This window comes from Armigeres subalbatus, chromosome 3 (genome assembly GCF_024139115.2).
Source record: "Armigeres subalbatus isolate Guangzhou_Male chromosome 3, GZ_Asu_2, whole genome shotgun sequence".
Classification (NCBI taxonomy): domain Eukaryota; kingdom Metazoa; phylum Arthropoda; class Insecta; order Diptera; family Culicidae; genus Armigeres; species Armigeres subalbatus.
The window spans coordinates 393,960,983-393,978,814 of NC_085141.1; the positions used below are offsets into that span (position 1 = coordinate 393,960,983).

The window sequence follows — 17,832 nt, forward strand, 5'->3', positions numbered from 1 at the left end:
GTAGAACCAACCGCAATGCCCTTTTAATCGACCTTTTATTTATTGCTTAATCGAGTTTATTCATTTAATGCCAGTTTAAAAAAAAACATCTTTTTAGTGCCTCAAACTATTATTAAAATTAAAAGCAAGATCCCAGATTATTCCACTATTATTGACTGATTTTATAGGAATATGCAGCCCCGTTGAAACATGCGAAGAGTAACTGATGGGAGAGCAGCATATCTTCTGGACATGGACAAAGCGTCTCATCATACAAACATCGTTTGAAAGGGATTTGTGCTCATTTATTGTATTATGAACTGAAAATAAAAACTATAGCAATCGTAGCAGCAATCATAGTGTCTTTTAACTATCATATCATGTATCGTAGTTTGTAAAATATAATTATACATATTGTGATACTGCTATCGTACAATTAAATGTTTATTGAACACCTTTCAATTTGGATTAATCATGGAATCTTTATTTGTATTGACAAAATCTTTCTATCGATCTGCTTTGTTGAATACAATTATCATCCGTATCATCTCATGACAACAAAATTATGATAAACTAATGATATCTGGTAAAATTGCTTGTCGAAAATATATGGAAAAATTAACCTTTTGAATGGTAACGATACTTAACAACCCATTCAGTGTATCGTCCAAAATGAAATTATTATAAATGCAATCATAAAAATTGTTCATGGTGTAATTATCGTACGATATTTTTTATGATTCCGTTAAAAATAAAATTACAATTCTTTATGACCAAAACACGATAACTCGAAAAATAGTTGAATAATATAATCTATTCGGGATGACGAAACAATTTTATCGGAAGCTTCGCCAGAGGCTAAGTCCCGGTGAAAAAGCTCTTCACTGAAAGAAGCGCCATAGTAACGCTTACTATATCGAGGGTAAAATTAAAAACATTTTACCACTAGATTTGTGCAGAACGCAGCTCATATTTGAAACTACTGCAATTTGGTGTCAATTTTACTATGCTGTTTTGAGTAACGCACAGTCACAAATTTGACAATGTTATTTTCAATTCTACTATGAGCAAGCGGTCTTGCACATGGTAAATTTAACCGCAAAAATATTTAATGTTTTACTGTGCATATGACGCTGTATGAAAATAATATTGTTTAGTAAAACAAATGTTGAGTCTCACAATTAATTTTATTCTTAAACATGATGCTGAATCAATATATTGTGTTCATATTTCATTTTGATATACGCCATTTACTTCGAAAACGACGTTTTAAAACAAACAAAAATGTAATAGAGCTTGCTGACGTTTACTCATCCTACTCTTTCAAGCACATGGGAAGGATAGGATTTGTTTTCATCGGGAAACGCTTCGGAAGGGTTTCCCGATGAAAACAAAACCCATTCTTTCTGTGCGCGTGCAAAAGAAAGGTGACCAACGTCAGCAAGCTCTATTGGCACTCGCGGCACTTTTCCTGACAACCTCCGGATGTTATGTATATCTCGATGTATATATAAAGTAACCTTTTGGTAGGTCCGGAATAATTCTTGGGACCACGGTAAGCAGGCGGCAGCATTTTCCAGCTCATTTTCTGTTCGGCGGTGTGCAGTAGAATACAGCGGGAATGCATTTTCATGTAACTGCGAGTATCCGTTCTAGCAGATTTGGTGTCCCAGTTTTTGTAGTCCAATGGAGTCATCTTCCAAAAATTTTGCGTGCATTTATCAAAGAGTAATTATCTCACATTTCTCCCTGTAATAATTTTACAATTCTTATGTAGCTGTTGACGGTTTACATATGTATTTCACCAACTTACCATAATATGCTCAATTTTATGCTGAATAACACCAAGTTAAATTAATAAAAGAATTTAATTTTCTATGAAACAGTCGAAATGAATATGAAATAATCCGTTCAATTCCTCGGAGTGGTTTTATCAATACTCCATGTTTACTGAATCAGCGACAGAGAAATTATTTTTCTCAAAAACACTGTGACTTAAAATTGACTATGCTGAGTAGTTAAAATAGTAAATAATCCATGGTCGTCTTAAACACAATGAGGGTTGATAAAAATGCATCATGCTCAGGAATACTATTTTTATGAATAGTAATAACAAACAGATCTACGATGATAATTCTACCACAGAATTATTATCAGTGTGTGAACTGTCAACCTACGTCATCATGCACTGGTCTATTGCACAGTGACGTCACGCACGACTTTTGGCAGGTACTGGTCCTGTCGTTTACAGACGACTTTGTTTTAATTTTGAGATACTTCTATCATTCTTTGGATTTCCCGATTGTTAATTACCTAAACTTATCGATAAATACCAATATTTGAATGCGGAATGTACACGCTTAGTTCAGTCCACCCAAATATGGGTGAAGAGTACCTAAAATCACCAAAAAGTGCACATACCTAGATATGGGTGAATTTCCATTTACCTATTTATGGGTGATCCTATGTTCACCCATATATAGGTACTTTTATAGGAGCGGTTTATTAGTAAATTTCACCCATATTTGGGTGGTTTTTGTTTTTGTTTTTGAGAATATTTGCAACAGAAACAATTTCTAAATTTATAATCATAGAATCAATTCAATTTATTGTTAAGAAAATATTATTATTATTTAAAAGTATATACAGTGATCGTTCGCTAATTAAGATGACCTCACCCCAACTAGCGAATGCCGTTCGCTAATTGGGGCGTTTTGACAAGCGTCAATGTTGTTTACTTTCTGCATTGAACAAAGGAAAATTTTACGCGCCAGAAAATATCGATCCCGCCAAACACGGAAACAAAATGTCAACGCGTTTTTGACATCACATTCTGACGTTTAGCTGCTTTTTAATTGGGTTTCGACCCAATTAGCGAACCCCCAACTAAAAAACGCCCCAACTAGAAAAACCCCAATTAGCGAACGTTCACTGTACACAGTTTGAGCCTTCATTCAGGCAAACCAAAGTAATGCCGTATCGCTTTAAAGTCGGGAACAGTAGGAGGTTAAGTAGCAGCTGGTGCTGTCGACATGCCGCCGGATATTCCTGCTTGCGGCATGGGTGAAACGGGTGTCCATCTCGTTGAATATTTCATAGTACCAAATCCGATGTTGATGGCAATTTGTTCCAGGGCTGATAGCTGTTAACATGGAGGGGAGATTTATCATTTTCATTGTAGAGATGAGAATGAAAATTGAAACTTACCTGAGTCTGAAATTGTGGGTACGGTTGCTGCTGAGTTGACATTGTGGCTTGAAATGAGGAATGCTCTGATAGGACTAGGTGTGCCCCAGGTTGTCGTTTGTTGTGTATTCTCCGCTGGTACTATCACAATTTTATTAGGGGCTATGAGGAGACCAGACCACCCCACCCGCCCTGATGGGATGTGGTCCAATAATGGATTTTACACACAACTCCTGAGGTCACTGTAGCCGCCCAAAACACAGCTGCCAATTTTCTGCTTAAAAGAATCTCTGCTGCGGTCATCGTTTTCCTGAAACATGTATTTTGCATATTACATTAGTTCTCATGGCACAAATCATTTATTTCCAGCATTACTTACCGCGAATCTGTTGGCCACAATAACAAAACTGCATTTATTTGAGTATCATCAGCAGCCGAATTCCGGTCAAAAAATCTCTTGAAAGAAAAGAAATTCTCGAAGAGATTTTCAAAATTTTCTTATTTTGGAATTCCGACGAAAGTGTGGAAGAAATTTTTTGACAGATGAAAAAGAAAACGAGAATTTTAATTTCTTCGAAATTTTTGTTGGAGAAATTTGATAAGAGATTTTTTTGGGATGTAATTTGAATGTATAATTGTGTCTTCACTTCCCATAATGAGTGTACAGTAATGTTGGAAATATTCTCGGTTTCCTGTGCATGCATATGTTGAACTTAATTGCTACTCTAGAATGCAGTGGCAAGCATAGTAAACCTTTCAATAAATAACTGTGGAAATGCTAATAGAACGCAGAATTGAAAAATCAGGCCAAGTTCCAGTTGGAATGCAGAGCCATTGAAAAAGAAGAAGAATCGCATTTGCTTGATTATTTGATTACATTTTTTCAAAGCAAACATTCCAAAACATCCAAATTATTCCAATATCATGGTATGTGCACGTACAATCAACTATCATAATAAAAAGTACGCAGATCGCAAAAACAAAGCTAAAGCTAAGCTAAAGCTAAGCTAAAGCTAAGCTAAAGCTAAGCTAAAGCTAAGCTAAAGCTGTGTTAAAGCCTAGCTAAGCTAAGTTGTTAAAGCTAAGCTAAAGCTAAGCTAAGCTAAAGCTAAGCTTAAGCTAAGCTAAAGCTAAAGCTGTTGTTAAGTTAAGCTTAAAGCTAAGCTAAAGCAAAGCTAAAGCTAAGCTAAGCTGCTAAAGCTAAGCTAAAGCTTAAAGTTAAGCTGCTAAGCCCCAGCTAAAGCCTGTGCTCAGCTAAGCCCAGTTAAGCCCCAGCCCTGTGCTGCCCAGCCCAGTTAAAGCTGGCCCTGTTGCTCCAGCTGCCCCTGCTGCCCAGCCCTGCCCCAGCTCCAGCCCAGCCCTGGCCCAGCCCAGCCCCCAGCCCCAGCCCCAGCCAGCCCCAGCCCAGCTCCCAGCCCAGCCCGCCAGCCCTGGCCCAGCCCGGGCTCAGCCCCGCCCAGCCCTGGCCCAGCCTGGCCCAGCCTGGGCCCGCTCAGCCCAGCTGCCCGGCCCAGCCTGCCCCAGCCCCCGCCCCAGTCAGCCTGCCCAGCTGGCTCACCAGCCTGCCTCAGCCCGCCCAGCCTGGCTCAGCCTCACCAGCCTGCTCAGCCCCAGCCCGCCCCTGCCCGCCTGGCCTGGCTCAGCCTGGGCTCAGCCTCCCAGCCTGCTCAGCCTGCTCAGCCCGCCCAGCCTGCTCAGCCTCCGCCTGTGCCTGGGCTCAGCCCAGCCTGCCCAGCTCAGCCTGCTCAGCCTGCCTGTCAAAGCTAGCCTGGCTCAGCCTGCTCAGCCTGTTGCTAAGCCTAAAGCTGCTAAAGCTAAGCCAGCTAAAGCTTGTTTAAAGCTAAGCTAAGCCAAAGCTGTTAAAGCCTGCTGTGCTAAGCTAAAGCTGTTTAAAGCTGCTTGCTGCTTGTAAAGCTTAAGTTGTTAAAGCTAAGCCTAAAGCTAAAGCTAAGCTAAAGCTAAGCTAAAGCTAATGGTTTATACACCGAGGTAAGAAAGTTAGAGCATTTCTTGGAGTATTCGTTATTTTCAGACAGTCAGCTATTACTGCATATTTTCATCACAAGATTGAATATTTATCATTTTTTCCCCTCCATTATTTCGATAACTATAAGCGAAAGCAAGCTTTGTTTTCGATATGAGGATGTTTTGAACAATCAGTATACAAATAGATGTCAAAAGACATCTAGTGGAAAATAAGTGAACTAATATTTTTCTTCGCAAGAAATTTTAGTTTTTTCTTTCTCTTCAGTCTATCGGAATACGGTATGAAGAGAAGAAATTTTTGGAAAGAGAAAGAAAATTTATAAATCTCTATTTGTAAAGACATTTTTAATTTTTTCTTGAACCACCGGAATTCGGCTGCAGGTGTGGGTATTTTACCGCCTGCTGCATGTCGAGTTTCCCCAGTTCTGTCACGAATGAGACCGGAAGCTCCACCAGCGGAAAACCTTGTGAGGTGAGCTGCGCAGTTCTGAGACTTCTGCTGTTCCTATAAGGAAAAGAAGAGTCATGAATGTTAGAGGAGCGGATCATTAAATAAACTTACCTATTGACTGGGAGAACGCAATGGTTTCTAATTCGACGGGTATCCGTATCCGGTGACCGTTGATAGCTGAAAGATTCTCAATTCGTTACCTTAATACGTTACGTTTCAGCAGATCAAATAGACATTATTTTTCCAGTTACAATATTTCTCATGAACTTTCCAAATTGAGTTTTGTTAGTCTGATCGTGGTGCTTGTGCCATATATTGGTAAAGTCGAATAACGAATAATTTGAGTAAAATTAACTAATTTTCTCGGTACATTTCACTCATAATATGAGTAATGTTTGCAGTACCCAAATATGGGTGAGTAGAGTACCCATAAATAGGTAAACTGAACTAAGTGTGTAGGGTAAAATGACCTATACACTAATAAAGATCCACACATTTTATTGGCAAAATCTAAAGAAATTTACAAATAAATTTTATGTGTGCGTTAATAACCACCCGCTATGGGAAAATCCACATAAAGGTTATTAGTTAATAACGGTTATGTGTGTTTCCACATATATGCTATGCGAATTCACATAGCCGTTATGTGGGAAATGCTATAGTCAAAATTTATGTGTGCCACACATAATGGATATGATTGGATTTTTGTCAGTGTAGTGGACCCCAACCAATAGTGGACCCTCCAGCAATTTTTGCATTATTACAGCATAATGTCAACATTTTGCAATGAAATTCCACCGGGAGAACCTACCTTAGGCCGGTCCCAATGCTGAAGTTGCAGTTTCGGTTTAGTACTGCTTGAAGTTTTAATATTTATAGTTGTCAAAATAAAACTACAACTTGGTGCCCGCAACGCAAAGTTGTAAACAACATAAAACTTGGTTTTATTTTTTCAAAACGCAAAAACAAAACAAACTAACATTTTCCGCGGTAGTTTTTCTCTCGCAAACGAACAACAATGAGTTTGTCTATCATCTGAGACACACAAACACTATTAATTAAATTTAAAACTCAGTTGCATTTCAGTTTCAAATCAGGTCATATTTACACGGTTAGATGACTTTACCCATTAATGGGTACTATGTTATTGTTGATATTATTCCCACCGTGAAAAATTCACCCATTTTCTTGAAAAAGTGCCACTACCCTACTGTGACGTGATTTATTACCCTGGATTGTCTGCAGTACTGAAAGATCAACTTGACCGCTGCTTTAAAGCATCTGTACGCTTCGTACATAACATCAAGCGCAGAGAATCAACGTACAGAGTAATCAACACAATAATTGGTCATGACATACGAACGAACTACCACGAAAGGATCTGCTGCTTTATACGACAAGGCTTTGTTGGTAATCTGCCCGACTATCTCCAGCAACACCTTCTACGCGGACAACTGGAACGTGCTCGTGCTTTTGTGATTCCACGACATACATCATCTATGAGGAAGAGTGTCCTCATCGCAGGAACTATAGCCTGGAACCGACTCCCGTTGTCGGTAAAACAACAATACTCCACCAACGCATTCAAAAGTTCACTTAGGGCAAGCTTTCGATAAAATAGAACAAATCTATGTAATTCCACTTATTTAGTTTTCCATTTTGTATAACATTTTTTTTTATGTAAATTTCCTTGCCCTGAAAATAAGGTCTGTACCTACAGGATCACGTAAAACTGAATGAATAAAATTACAATTACAATTTAATGAGTAGTGGCGCTTTTTAAAGCAAATGGGTGAATTTTTCACGGTGGAATAATATCAATAATAACATAGTACCCATTAATGGTAAAGTCATCTGTTGTATACAACAAACCAATCGAGCAGTTGCAAATCAGTTTAAAAAGTGCTCGAAAAATAAAATTACAACTCTGCGTTGCGAACTGGTAGTTTCAGTTTCAGTTTGATTTCCAAACACGCCATACAAAACCCAACAGCATTGCGACCGGCCTTACAGTCCTATGATTTGATTACATGCATTGGAAATGCTATGGAAAGTAAGATTAGATGATTTTTTTCAATTCTATTAAAAATAAACACGAGAGTGTCCATTAAAGGAATATTTTGGGGGGTCCACAATAGGGAGGAAGAACGTCCCGAAACGGAACATAAAAATCAAATGAAGTGTCGACTATAGGGAAGCAATTTCCTATTATGGACCCCCAGGGGGTCTACTATAGGGCGAATTCAGTCAAACTTTAAAATGTCAATTTCAACGAATAACGTCGTGTATTTGGGTGTTTTATGTATGTATCGTGAAGAGGAGATGCAGAGCGTGGTAAAACATATCATGCAGAATTAATATGTTGACAATTTCTACCCCTTATGACAGGTAGAGCAAAATTCCGCTACTAGGGGGTCCACTATTGGGCATTTTACCCTACAGATTGTCTTCATCATCGTGAAATATGCAGATTAAATTTGGATAAAAAAATTCTAAGTCCGAAACGTAAACAACAGGACCAGTACCTGTCAAAATAGTGAGGTTAGGTTTGCCGCGCGCAATGACCTATTGGTCAGGGATGCCAGATACAATTTTCATAAGTCTGTATCAATCTTAGGCTGTGAACCATTCCACCGATTCGTTTAACTTTTAGTTAAAATTTGACACTCCGATGGTTATTTTCCCATCGTGGTTAAAATTTTACTCCGAATCCGACCCATTTGAGTTTTGACAGCTTGATAGTTATTTACAACGAAATGGATTTGGCGCCAATTTTCTCGCGAACAAATTTTAACTATCGAACTGTCAAATCAAACCATGCTTCGGAGCAGGGTTATTTTTAACCACGGCGAAATAACCATCGAACTGTCAAATTTTAACTAAAAGTTAAAATTGGTGGAATGGTTCACAGCCTTAGTAAAATGTCTGTATTTGTCTGTATGGAGCTTAGAAGATACATAACAGGAATTAGAACAGGAATTATTACATAACAGGAATTAGAAATTATTAAATAATCATGCACTTTCGCCAACGTAGAATATCGAGGTTTCAATAATCCAAAAGTCGGTGTAAGGCTTACTCAAGTCAAGTACGAGATTCTGAAGGCAAGTAAGGTTGCTGTAGAGGTCGAAATACGTATTTTAGAAGTTACTGCAAAGCTACAATTTAGTGGTGAAATTAAAAGGGATAATACTATTTCGTCTTATGACAAGTGAAGATATTAAACTACACAGCTCTGAATAATGTTCTTGCTTATCAATATGTACCGTTTTGACTCCAATCACGAACGTGACTCATATTCTGAACACTGGCGTTTTAGCGCCCTCAAACTAAAGGATCAAGATTACAAACGAATTCAAGATCCAATGATGAAAAATACACGAATAAAGCCAAAATGGCAATTTGAACGCGAGTGTTTGGAATATGAGTCATGTTTGCAATTTGAGTCAAAACGGGTAGTTACCTTGGAATAAATTGACAATATTCACGCTATTTTCTAACTGAAAATCCGTCAGAAAGCTCAAAAGAGTTTGGTTCCGAGGAGAGGCATGGAAGGAATACCGTTTGAAAACCCAAAGAACTGAACGGACATCTTTTGGATTCACAAACGGAGAACGTTTGGTATTTCGAACTTCTTTAGGCCTACGAACTATTTTTGCGTTTTTTGAACAAAATTCTTTTGGCATCCGAAGGGAATCTTTTTAGGCTTCGGAATCACAAAAGGATATCTCTTGTACAGAGAAAGAAAAAAAAATCCCATTTAGAAGCCCAGCTGGCTCCACTCGGAATTCTAAAAGTATTCCTTTCGAAAGTCTAAAAGGAATCCCTTTGAAAGTAAAATCCAAGATAATTTTGTTCAGGAGCCCAACAAGGTTTCGTTCGGAAATCCAAATTAATTCTGTTTTGGAAGCCCAAAAGAATTTCAATTCCTTTCAGAATTCCAAATAATTTCATTCGGAAAACATGAGAACGGCCTTGTTTTAGGTTTACGAACCGATTTTGTTGGTTTTCTAAACGGAGATCTTTTTAGGTTTCGGTTAGGTTTAGGTTTCTTCTAGGTTTTAGAATCGATTTCTTTTGCGCTTCCTAACAAAATTCTTTTATGGCTTCGGTATTAAATCCCATAGATATTCTAATCGGGATCATTTGTCCAGAAACAGAAAAAGACTCCGTTCAGCCCAGAACGCTTCAATCGAAATTTCAAAAGTATTTCTCTCGAAAGTCCAGAAGGATTCCGTTCGGAAAACTTAAAGTTTTCCGTTCGGAGAACTAAAAGTATTCCGTTCGGAATTTTAGAATGATTTTGTTCAGAATCCAAAAGGATTTTTTTGGAAATGAAAGTGAAATGTAGTGATTCGTTTCAAAAGCCCAACAGAAACTCGAAGGGATTTCGTTAGTAAACCTAGAAGGATTACGTTCGGAAATTCACATAATTTTGTACGGAAATCCGTATGAACGGATATCTTCTATCGGACTTCTGGTATCTTTTTAGGTTTCCGAAAAGAATAAAAGATTCTCTTGAAAGAATTGTTTTAAATTCTAAAAGGATTCTGTTTGGAACTCAAAAGGGATCCCATTAAGAAGCCTAAAAGGCTCCGCTCAAAATTCCAGAATGATACTGTTCGGAAACCTTATAGAATTCCGTACGAAATCTCCACAACGATTTTGTTTGAATTCCCCAAACTGGTTTAATTAGAAAGCTCAACAGGATTCTGTATTGCAGTCTGTAAAAGTCTGTAACTTCAATCGAAAGTCTGTATAATGTCTGTAATCTGTATGATGTCTGTATGCAAGACCAAATGTCTGTATAAATACAGACATGTCTGTATGTCTGGCATCCCTGCTATTGGTGCGAATGGGCAGAAGCTCGGGCAGAAGGGACTATGTCCAAGGGCTTGACGATCCCTCCCCAGGCCATCTGCGAGTTGTGGGGCTTGCCTTGGATGTGGTGGGGTTTGACAGTGGGCCCTGTTATGGAACGTACACACGGTCAAGCAGTTTGACCAACATTGACTCCACCTCTCGTTTATTCAAACATCCATCAAGTTTTTCCAACAGCAGCACGAACAATCAATTTATTCGACCAACAATATCACACACGAACGACCGAAGCGCCAACTAGAGCACCAACCATCAAAAAATATATGAGGGTTTGTGCAACTTCACTACACAGAAAAAACAAACATGGTTCTATTAAATATTTTGTCCTTTTGATTTAAAAAGTATTCAATTTTAGTGAAAATAAAAGTAAAATTTTTAAGCGTGAAAATAATATACCTATTTATTTAAAAAGTGTTTTTTCACGATTTAGTATGTACATTTAAAAGTTGTAAATTTCAACACAAAAATTGTACAAGCGTACAAGTGTCAGACCATTGGATTTTTTTTTGTTTTGTAAGTGCCAGAGTTCGTGTTTGTTTTTGTCTGAGATCAGGTTTTTGATCTCAGATTTTTTGTTTGCCAGCGCTGCAGCTGTAACGCGAAGTCTGGAAAGGATCACATCTGCAGCCGAATTCCGGTGGTTCAAGAAAATATTGAAAAATTTCTTTACAAATAGAGATTTATAAATTTTCTTTCTCTTTCCAAAAATTTCTTCTCTTCATACCGTATTCCGATAGACTGAAGAGAAAGAAAAAACTAAAATTTCTTGCGAAGAAAAATATTAGTTCACTTATTTTCCACTAGATGTCTTTTGACATCTATTTGTATACTAATTGTTCAAAACATCCTCATATAGAAAATAAAACTTGCTTTCGCTTATAGTTACCGAAATAATGGAGGGAAAAAAAATAATAAATATTCAATCTCGTGATGAAAATATGCAGTTATAGCTGACTGTCTGAAAATAACGAATACTTTCTTACCTCGGTATATTAACCATTAGCATTTGGCTTAGCTTTAGCTTAGCTTTAGCTTAGCTTTAGCTTAGCTTTAGCTTAGCTTTAGCTTAGCTTTAGCTTAGCTTTAGCTTAGCTTTAGCTTAGCTTTAGCTTAGCTTTAGCTTAGCTTTAGCTTAGCTTTAGCTAGCTTTAGTTTAGCTTTAGCTTAGCTTTAGCTTAGCTTAGCTTTAGCTTAGCTAGCTTTAGCTTAGCTTTAGCTTAGCTTTAGCTAGCTTTAGCTTAGCAGCTTTAGCTTTAGCTAGCGAAGTTTAGCAGCTTAGTTTAGCTTAGCTTTAGCTTAGCTTTAGTTAGCAGCCCACTGCTTAGCTTTAGCTTAGCTTTAACAACAGCTTAGCTTAGCTGTTAGCAACTTTAGCCCAGCTTTAGCTGCTTAGCTTAGCTTTAGCTTAGCTTAGCTAGCTGTTAGCTTAGCTTTAGCTGTTCAGCTAGCTTTAGCTTTAGCTTTAGCTTAGCTTTAGCTTAGCTTTAGCTCTTAGCTTTAGCTCTTAGCTTTAGCTCTTAGCTTTAGCTCTTAGCTTTAGCTCTTAGCTTTAGCTCTTAGCTTTAGCTCTTAGCTTTAGCTCTTAGCTTTAGCTCTTAGCTTTAGCTCTTAGCTTTAGCTCTTAGCTTTAGCTTAGCTTTAAGCCTGCTTTAGCTTAGCTTTAACTTAGCTTTAGCTTTAGCTTAGCTTCACAGCTTAACTTTAGCTTAGTCTTAGCTTAGCTTTGAAATCTGCGTACTGTTTATTATGATAGTTGATTGTGCACATAGGTACTCAAATAAATGAATAAATATTTAAATAATTCGGATGTTTTGGAATGTTTGCCTTGAAAAAAAAAATGTAATCAAATGATGAATCAAACACGATTCTTCTTATTTTTTAATGGGTCTACATTCCAACTGAACTTAGCGTTCTATTGGCATTTCCACAGTTATTTATTGAAAGCTTTTCTATGCTTGCCATTGCATGAGTATGCATCTTGAGTGGCAATTAAGTACAATGGATGCATGCCCAGGGAACCGAGAATATTTCCCACATTATTTTACACTCATTATGGGAAGTGAAGACTTAGTTATATCGTCAAATTTTATCCCAGAAAAATTTCTTATTGAATTTCTCCCACAAAAATTTCGAATAAATTTAAATTCTCGTTTTCTTTTCCACCTGTCAAAAAATTTCTTCCACACTTTCGTCGGAATTCCAAAATAAGAAAATTTTTAAAATCTCTTCGAATATTTCTTTTCTTACAAGAGATTTTTTGACCGGAATTCGGCTGCTGGGTCCAACATCAGTCGATGCGAAATGACTCTCGGGATGGATCTCGGTGTGGAATATTTCCCCCACTGCCTCTAGCAGAATATTGGCGCAAGTAAGTTTTTCCAACATCCTATCATTTACCAGCGATTTCTTATCAGAATTCGATTTGTATACATAATGAGCTTACGTATCTTTCCAGCAAATTGTTTGCCGTTGCTAGATCCGGCCTGCCATGGATTTCTAGTTTGGTCTTGCCTACAACTCATCATTGTCATTCCAACGTTTTTAAACATGGGTCATCTTGCTGCCATCCTGGACAGAGGTAAGTTTTCGGAACATAATATTCAATCTTTTATTCATTGGTGTTTTATTTGCACATGAGCTTTACTGATTCACCATCAAATTTTCGTCTACTTTGTGTACCAGATCCTGTACCCGTTCGCCCATTACCGGATTAGAAATGGCTCCACGCAGAAAAAACTACGTTAAAAACAAACATATTCTAGGTAAATCCAAACATAAATTCAGTTTGTTCTGGCATCAAACATAAATATGTTTGGATCAAACATATTGTTGCATTTGAAGCGAACGAAAACTTTTTTTTGAATCAAATGTGTGTTTCAAGTTGTTTCAACCAGCTAAATGTTTGAAGCAAACATGGATATTATTGTTTTGGTTCGACCACTCATAATATTTTCTTATCAATTCTACCAATTTTCATATTCTGGTAGCATTTGACTACCAGATTTCACAATTCCAAACATTCATATTTCATTTACTTACCTTTCTGTACCTGAAAATCATCCTTATCATCAATTTGGAAGCAAGAAAACATGATTCACTCTTGCTCCTGCTCCTCCTGTGTTGACTTCTGATCGGATCCGATCCGAACTCGAGTTTTTGTTTACTTTTGCAAGAGCGAGCGAGGGGCTACCCACTAGTGTATGTATAAAACAAACAGAGATTTAATTTGGTTTTAAAAATAAATATGTTTGATTCAAACATATTACCATTTTGGAAATAAACATGTATATTTTTGAAGCAAATGGATGAAATTTGTATCCGTGTCTCACGCATCTATATTTACTGATATGTATTCGAAATTATCATCAAATTAGAGGGCATCAGAATCATCGCATCGGTTGGAATGGTTCGACAAGGCTAGCTCTTCCTTAAATAAGACTATAACAATAATCTCGACAGTAATAAATGTTTTCTAAAAACGAACAGTGGGTAATGTCTGTGACATAACCGCTAAGTGGACGTAGGACTTGACTTGACCATGCCTTTAAGATACATAATATGTCCAAATTTCATCACATCACCTATTTTGGATAAATAATCGGCGTTGCATACCATTTCTTGGCAAAATGTTCTCACCAAACCGACACAGTAATCAAATCTACCTCGAAGAAGAATCATCAAAACAATTAAGGAAGTATCTGTCCGGTCACGGAATATTAGCCTCGACAGTGGCAACCTTCCCACTGAAGGACTGCCTGAAATAAGCCACAAGTTGGCCCAGCAGAGATGTAGGGCCTCTAATCTGTGCGATAGCGACTGCAGGAGAACATTATTTTTAACTCTTAGAGCCTTGAAAAAGGCTGTTTGCTTCAGCTAAGTCCAAAAGTAAGAAAACGATCTTTTCAAATAACCGCGAATTTCTAGTGGTGGTATAAAACAGACTGAATGTTCTGCGAGCGAATGCACTTTTCTTTTATACCTTATTTTGAATATTCTCTGCTTCACAATTGGTAGGCCAATCAGCCAGTGTCTTGTATCCCGCTTCTTTGTCAGCCAAAGCGTCATCATCATCAACGCGTTCGAGAAGGACTTCTTCTTTTTACGCTTGTTGCTCGCCGCTGGCGTCTATTTCCTAACAGGACTTTTCGCTTGATACAGGCCAATAAGCCGGACAAGCGAGCTTAGAATTGCAGTTCAGGTGAGAAGTACGTGTTCTTTTCTGAGACAACATTGTTACAGTGATCGTTCGCTAATTGGGGCACGACCTCACCCCAACTAGCGAATGCCGTTCGCTAATTGGGGCGTTTTGACAAGCGTCAATGTTGTTTACTTTCTGCATTGAACAAAGGAAAATTTTACGCGCCAGAAAATATCGATCCCGCCAAACACGGAAACAAAATGTCAACGCGTTTTTGACATCACATTCTGACGTTTAGCTGCTTTTTAATTGGGTTTCGACCCAATTAGCGAACCCCCAACTAAAAAACGCCCCAACTAGAAAAACCCCAATTAGCGAACGTTCACTGTAGTAGTAGTAGAAGGAAGGAAACACCCGGACATGGGATTTCGGGTGATAAGATTTAGAATTGATAACATGGGACGATCATTCAGTCTCGTTCGCTTTGTGTGCGGTCAGTATCAAACAATGTTTATCTAGATATTTCTTGATCAATGCCAAAAATCCAACATTTGATGAAAATCGATTGATAGTTTATTAATGTTTGAGCTGTTTTTTAATCCAAATATCCAAATATTATGTGAGAGATTTGGACATCTTATGTTTTTTAGGCATGGTCAAGCGAAGTCGCTATTTATGAAAATCACGCATAATATTTTATCACTAGAATATTGGAGTACAATTTCTATCCCAAAGGATATTGAAAGCTTCGATATTGATCTCTATTATTGGTTCTCTGAAGAACCGTTTGCTTTTTGACATACATGCTGCATCATGTGGCTTTTCTTCAGCCTGTCTCGGCTCATCACCGATGCCGGCCGGTCTCGGCTCGACTCTGCTGCTGCTGCCAGTATCTGCTCAGCATTGCTGCTTTGTCGGGTCTGTAGGGTGGACTGCTGCTGTACTGGCTCGGCTGATGATGGTGGCTTCGATGGTGTCGAGCCGAAAAGCGGTCGGTGCAGACTTCATTACCTGGTGTGAGTGCTGTTCAATCGATGATGCGGTTGCTTCGCTTGTCCCGGTCAGAATGAAAGGAAAAAACCGCGTTGCGCTATTTTATGGCTTCTCGGCAGACCCAGCGGCTGCTCATTCGCTGGTGTCTGCACCAATCAGAACGTGGTAATGGAATGATGCAAGAATTATGCGGTACCCATATTTATAGGTTCCCTTGATCTCAATGTTTTTCATTTAAAACAGTTTCATGCCTATTGAAACAAGTTTTTCGGGTCTTATCAAGCATAGACATGAAAGGCATACTTGAAATCTGTCGATTGAGGCGCTTACCGCAGAAATTCGTCCACTGAGACGAACGCTATTAACGTTTAAAATCTTTCAACACAGCGTAACGCGGTCGATTTGAATATTTTGGAATGACACCCGGTATAGTAAAGAGAGACGTAAGTCCTACGTCAAAAACATTTTTTTGGCAAAAGTTAGTTGTCTGGAAAATCAGAAATATAAGCTGGGTAGGAGAAACAGGGTGGGGAAGGAGTGGTTTTTGGGAATTCTCTGGAAAAATCAATCTTTATTCTAACAGTGTTATTATTTAAGTTTGACAGTTTTACAATTTATTTCAAAAGTACATAAACTTTTATTTCAGGGGTTGCGTACCGAGTGACTATCAACTTTTTTTTAACAGTTTTCTAACTTTTGCTCTAAACATACACAACTCTCTACGAAAAAGAACCAATGCAACTTTTTATTTTTACCAATGGTTTTTTCAATAATACCAATGAAATTTCTTTCTGTGTACAAATGCTCAAACATGTTCTGCGAACCTTGACTCCACTCCCGGTAACTCAAACCAAAATCAAACCGTTTTAATTTTTGTCAATCGAGCCGCCAACTGTCAAATGGTTGTTCGAACAACTTCACACACGTTCAAACAAAGCAGCAACCGAAGCGTTTTCTTGGGGGCGGAGTCAATGTTCGTCAAACTGCTTGACTGTACTGTACGTTGCATTAAACCTCTATAAAAAGCTGCATGTATCCCCAAGAGGACCCACCAAAGCGACCGTGTGCCGCTCAAAGCGCACAAGCCTAAGTCCTGGTGTTAGGTGCAGCACGCGCAACATCTTTAAAATAGGTATTTGTTCCTAATAAATTGCATTGAAGGCACTGGCAATACATCGAGTCACATTAAAGCCACTTTCCAGTTTCAGAAAATCTCAATGTTTCATTACCGTTTAAGTGGCGTCTCAATATTCTACCCATCTGACTTCTTGGGTGTTTTAAAATTTGATTTGTTTCATATCAGAAACAAAACAGATAAGTTGCAGAATTAATAACACTTCGGATCATTGCTGTTACGACAATGTTTCTGATACGTTGCAAAACACTTTGAGCTCAGCTGAGCAGTATTTTATTTCTGACAGTCCCCTGCATGTTCCGTATAAGGTACAATGAAGTTACAAATGACTTTGTTGTTTATGTAGTGCACTTGTAGCAGAATCTCCAAATAGAATTGTTGGTGTGATGGTTATAGTAGCAGGTTGCAAATCTCAAGGTCCATGGTTCGATTCCCGGTTGGTTTTTGTGTTTTTATTTTCATAGTAGCCGCAAGATGTTGCAAATAGGCTCCACCTCTTGCGCTTTTTGTGTCACAAAGGAGTTCCAAATACGACGCGTTGTGCATAAGTCAGACCTTTAGTAAGTCACACCACAGTTGTTGTTACTCACTGAGAAACAAGAGGTGTTGCTTAGTGGACGCTAAACAGCCCTGACGACGGCCCTCCGACGAGACAGGAGGTTTGCGCAGGCCCAATAAGCCGCCTGAAAAAGCAATCATTACGAACAATATAAGAGATAATGCAACTCGATATAATCGGCAAAGCCCTAGGCGACGAATACAGGATCACGATTGGAAGCTTGGAACATGGAACTGCAAGTCGCTAGGTTTCGTAGGTTGCGACAGGATGATCTACGATTAATTACATCCCCGCAACTTCGGCGTCGTGGCGTTGCAGGAGATTTGCTGGACAGGTCAGAAAGTGTGGAAAAGCGGGCATCGAGCGGCTACCTTCTACCAAAGCTGTGGCACCACCAACGAGCTGGGAACCGGCTTCATAGTGCTGGGAATGATGCGCCAACGCGTGATTGGGTGGCAGCCAATCAACGCAAGGATGTGCAAGCTGAGGATTAAAGGCCGTTTCTTCAACTATAGCATCATCAA

The 17,832-nt window shown here is 38.6% G+C and overlaps 1 protein-coding gene and 2 long non-coding RNA genes across 3 annotated transcripts; 2 read left to right on the plus strand and 1 right to left on the minus strand.

The window, feature by feature from the left end:
* Positions 1-2,717: 2,717 nt before the first annotated feature.
* Positions 2,718-3,594, minus strand: LOC134223962 (uncharacterized). Its single transcript, XR_009982792.1, has 3 exons — positions 3,545-3,594; positions 3,187-3,475; positions 2,718-3,121 (listed from the first exon to the last, which is right to left on the minus strand). It is a non-coding gene; the product is annotated as an uncharacterized LOC134223962 (long non-coding RNA).
* A 226-nt stretch (positions 3,595-3,820) lies between these two features.
* LOC134222994 (uncharacterized) lies at positions 3,821-5,014 on the plus strand. Its single transcript, XM_062702134.1, has 2 exons — positions 3,821-3,831; positions 4,456-5,014. The coding sequence occupies exons 1-2, from the start codon at positions 3,821-3,823 to the stop codon at positions 5,012-5,014; spliced, it is 570 nt and encodes a 189-aa protein (XP_062558118.1).
* Positions 5,015-12,761: 7,747 nt separating this feature from the next.
* Positions 12,762-13,206, plus strand: LOC134223963 (uncharacterized). Its single transcript, XR_009982793.1, has 3 exons — positions 12,762-12,851; positions 12,939-13,061; positions 13,166-13,206. It is a non-coding gene; the product is annotated as an uncharacterized LOC134223963 (long non-coding RNA).
* Positions 13,207-17,832: the final 4,626 nt, after the last annotated feature.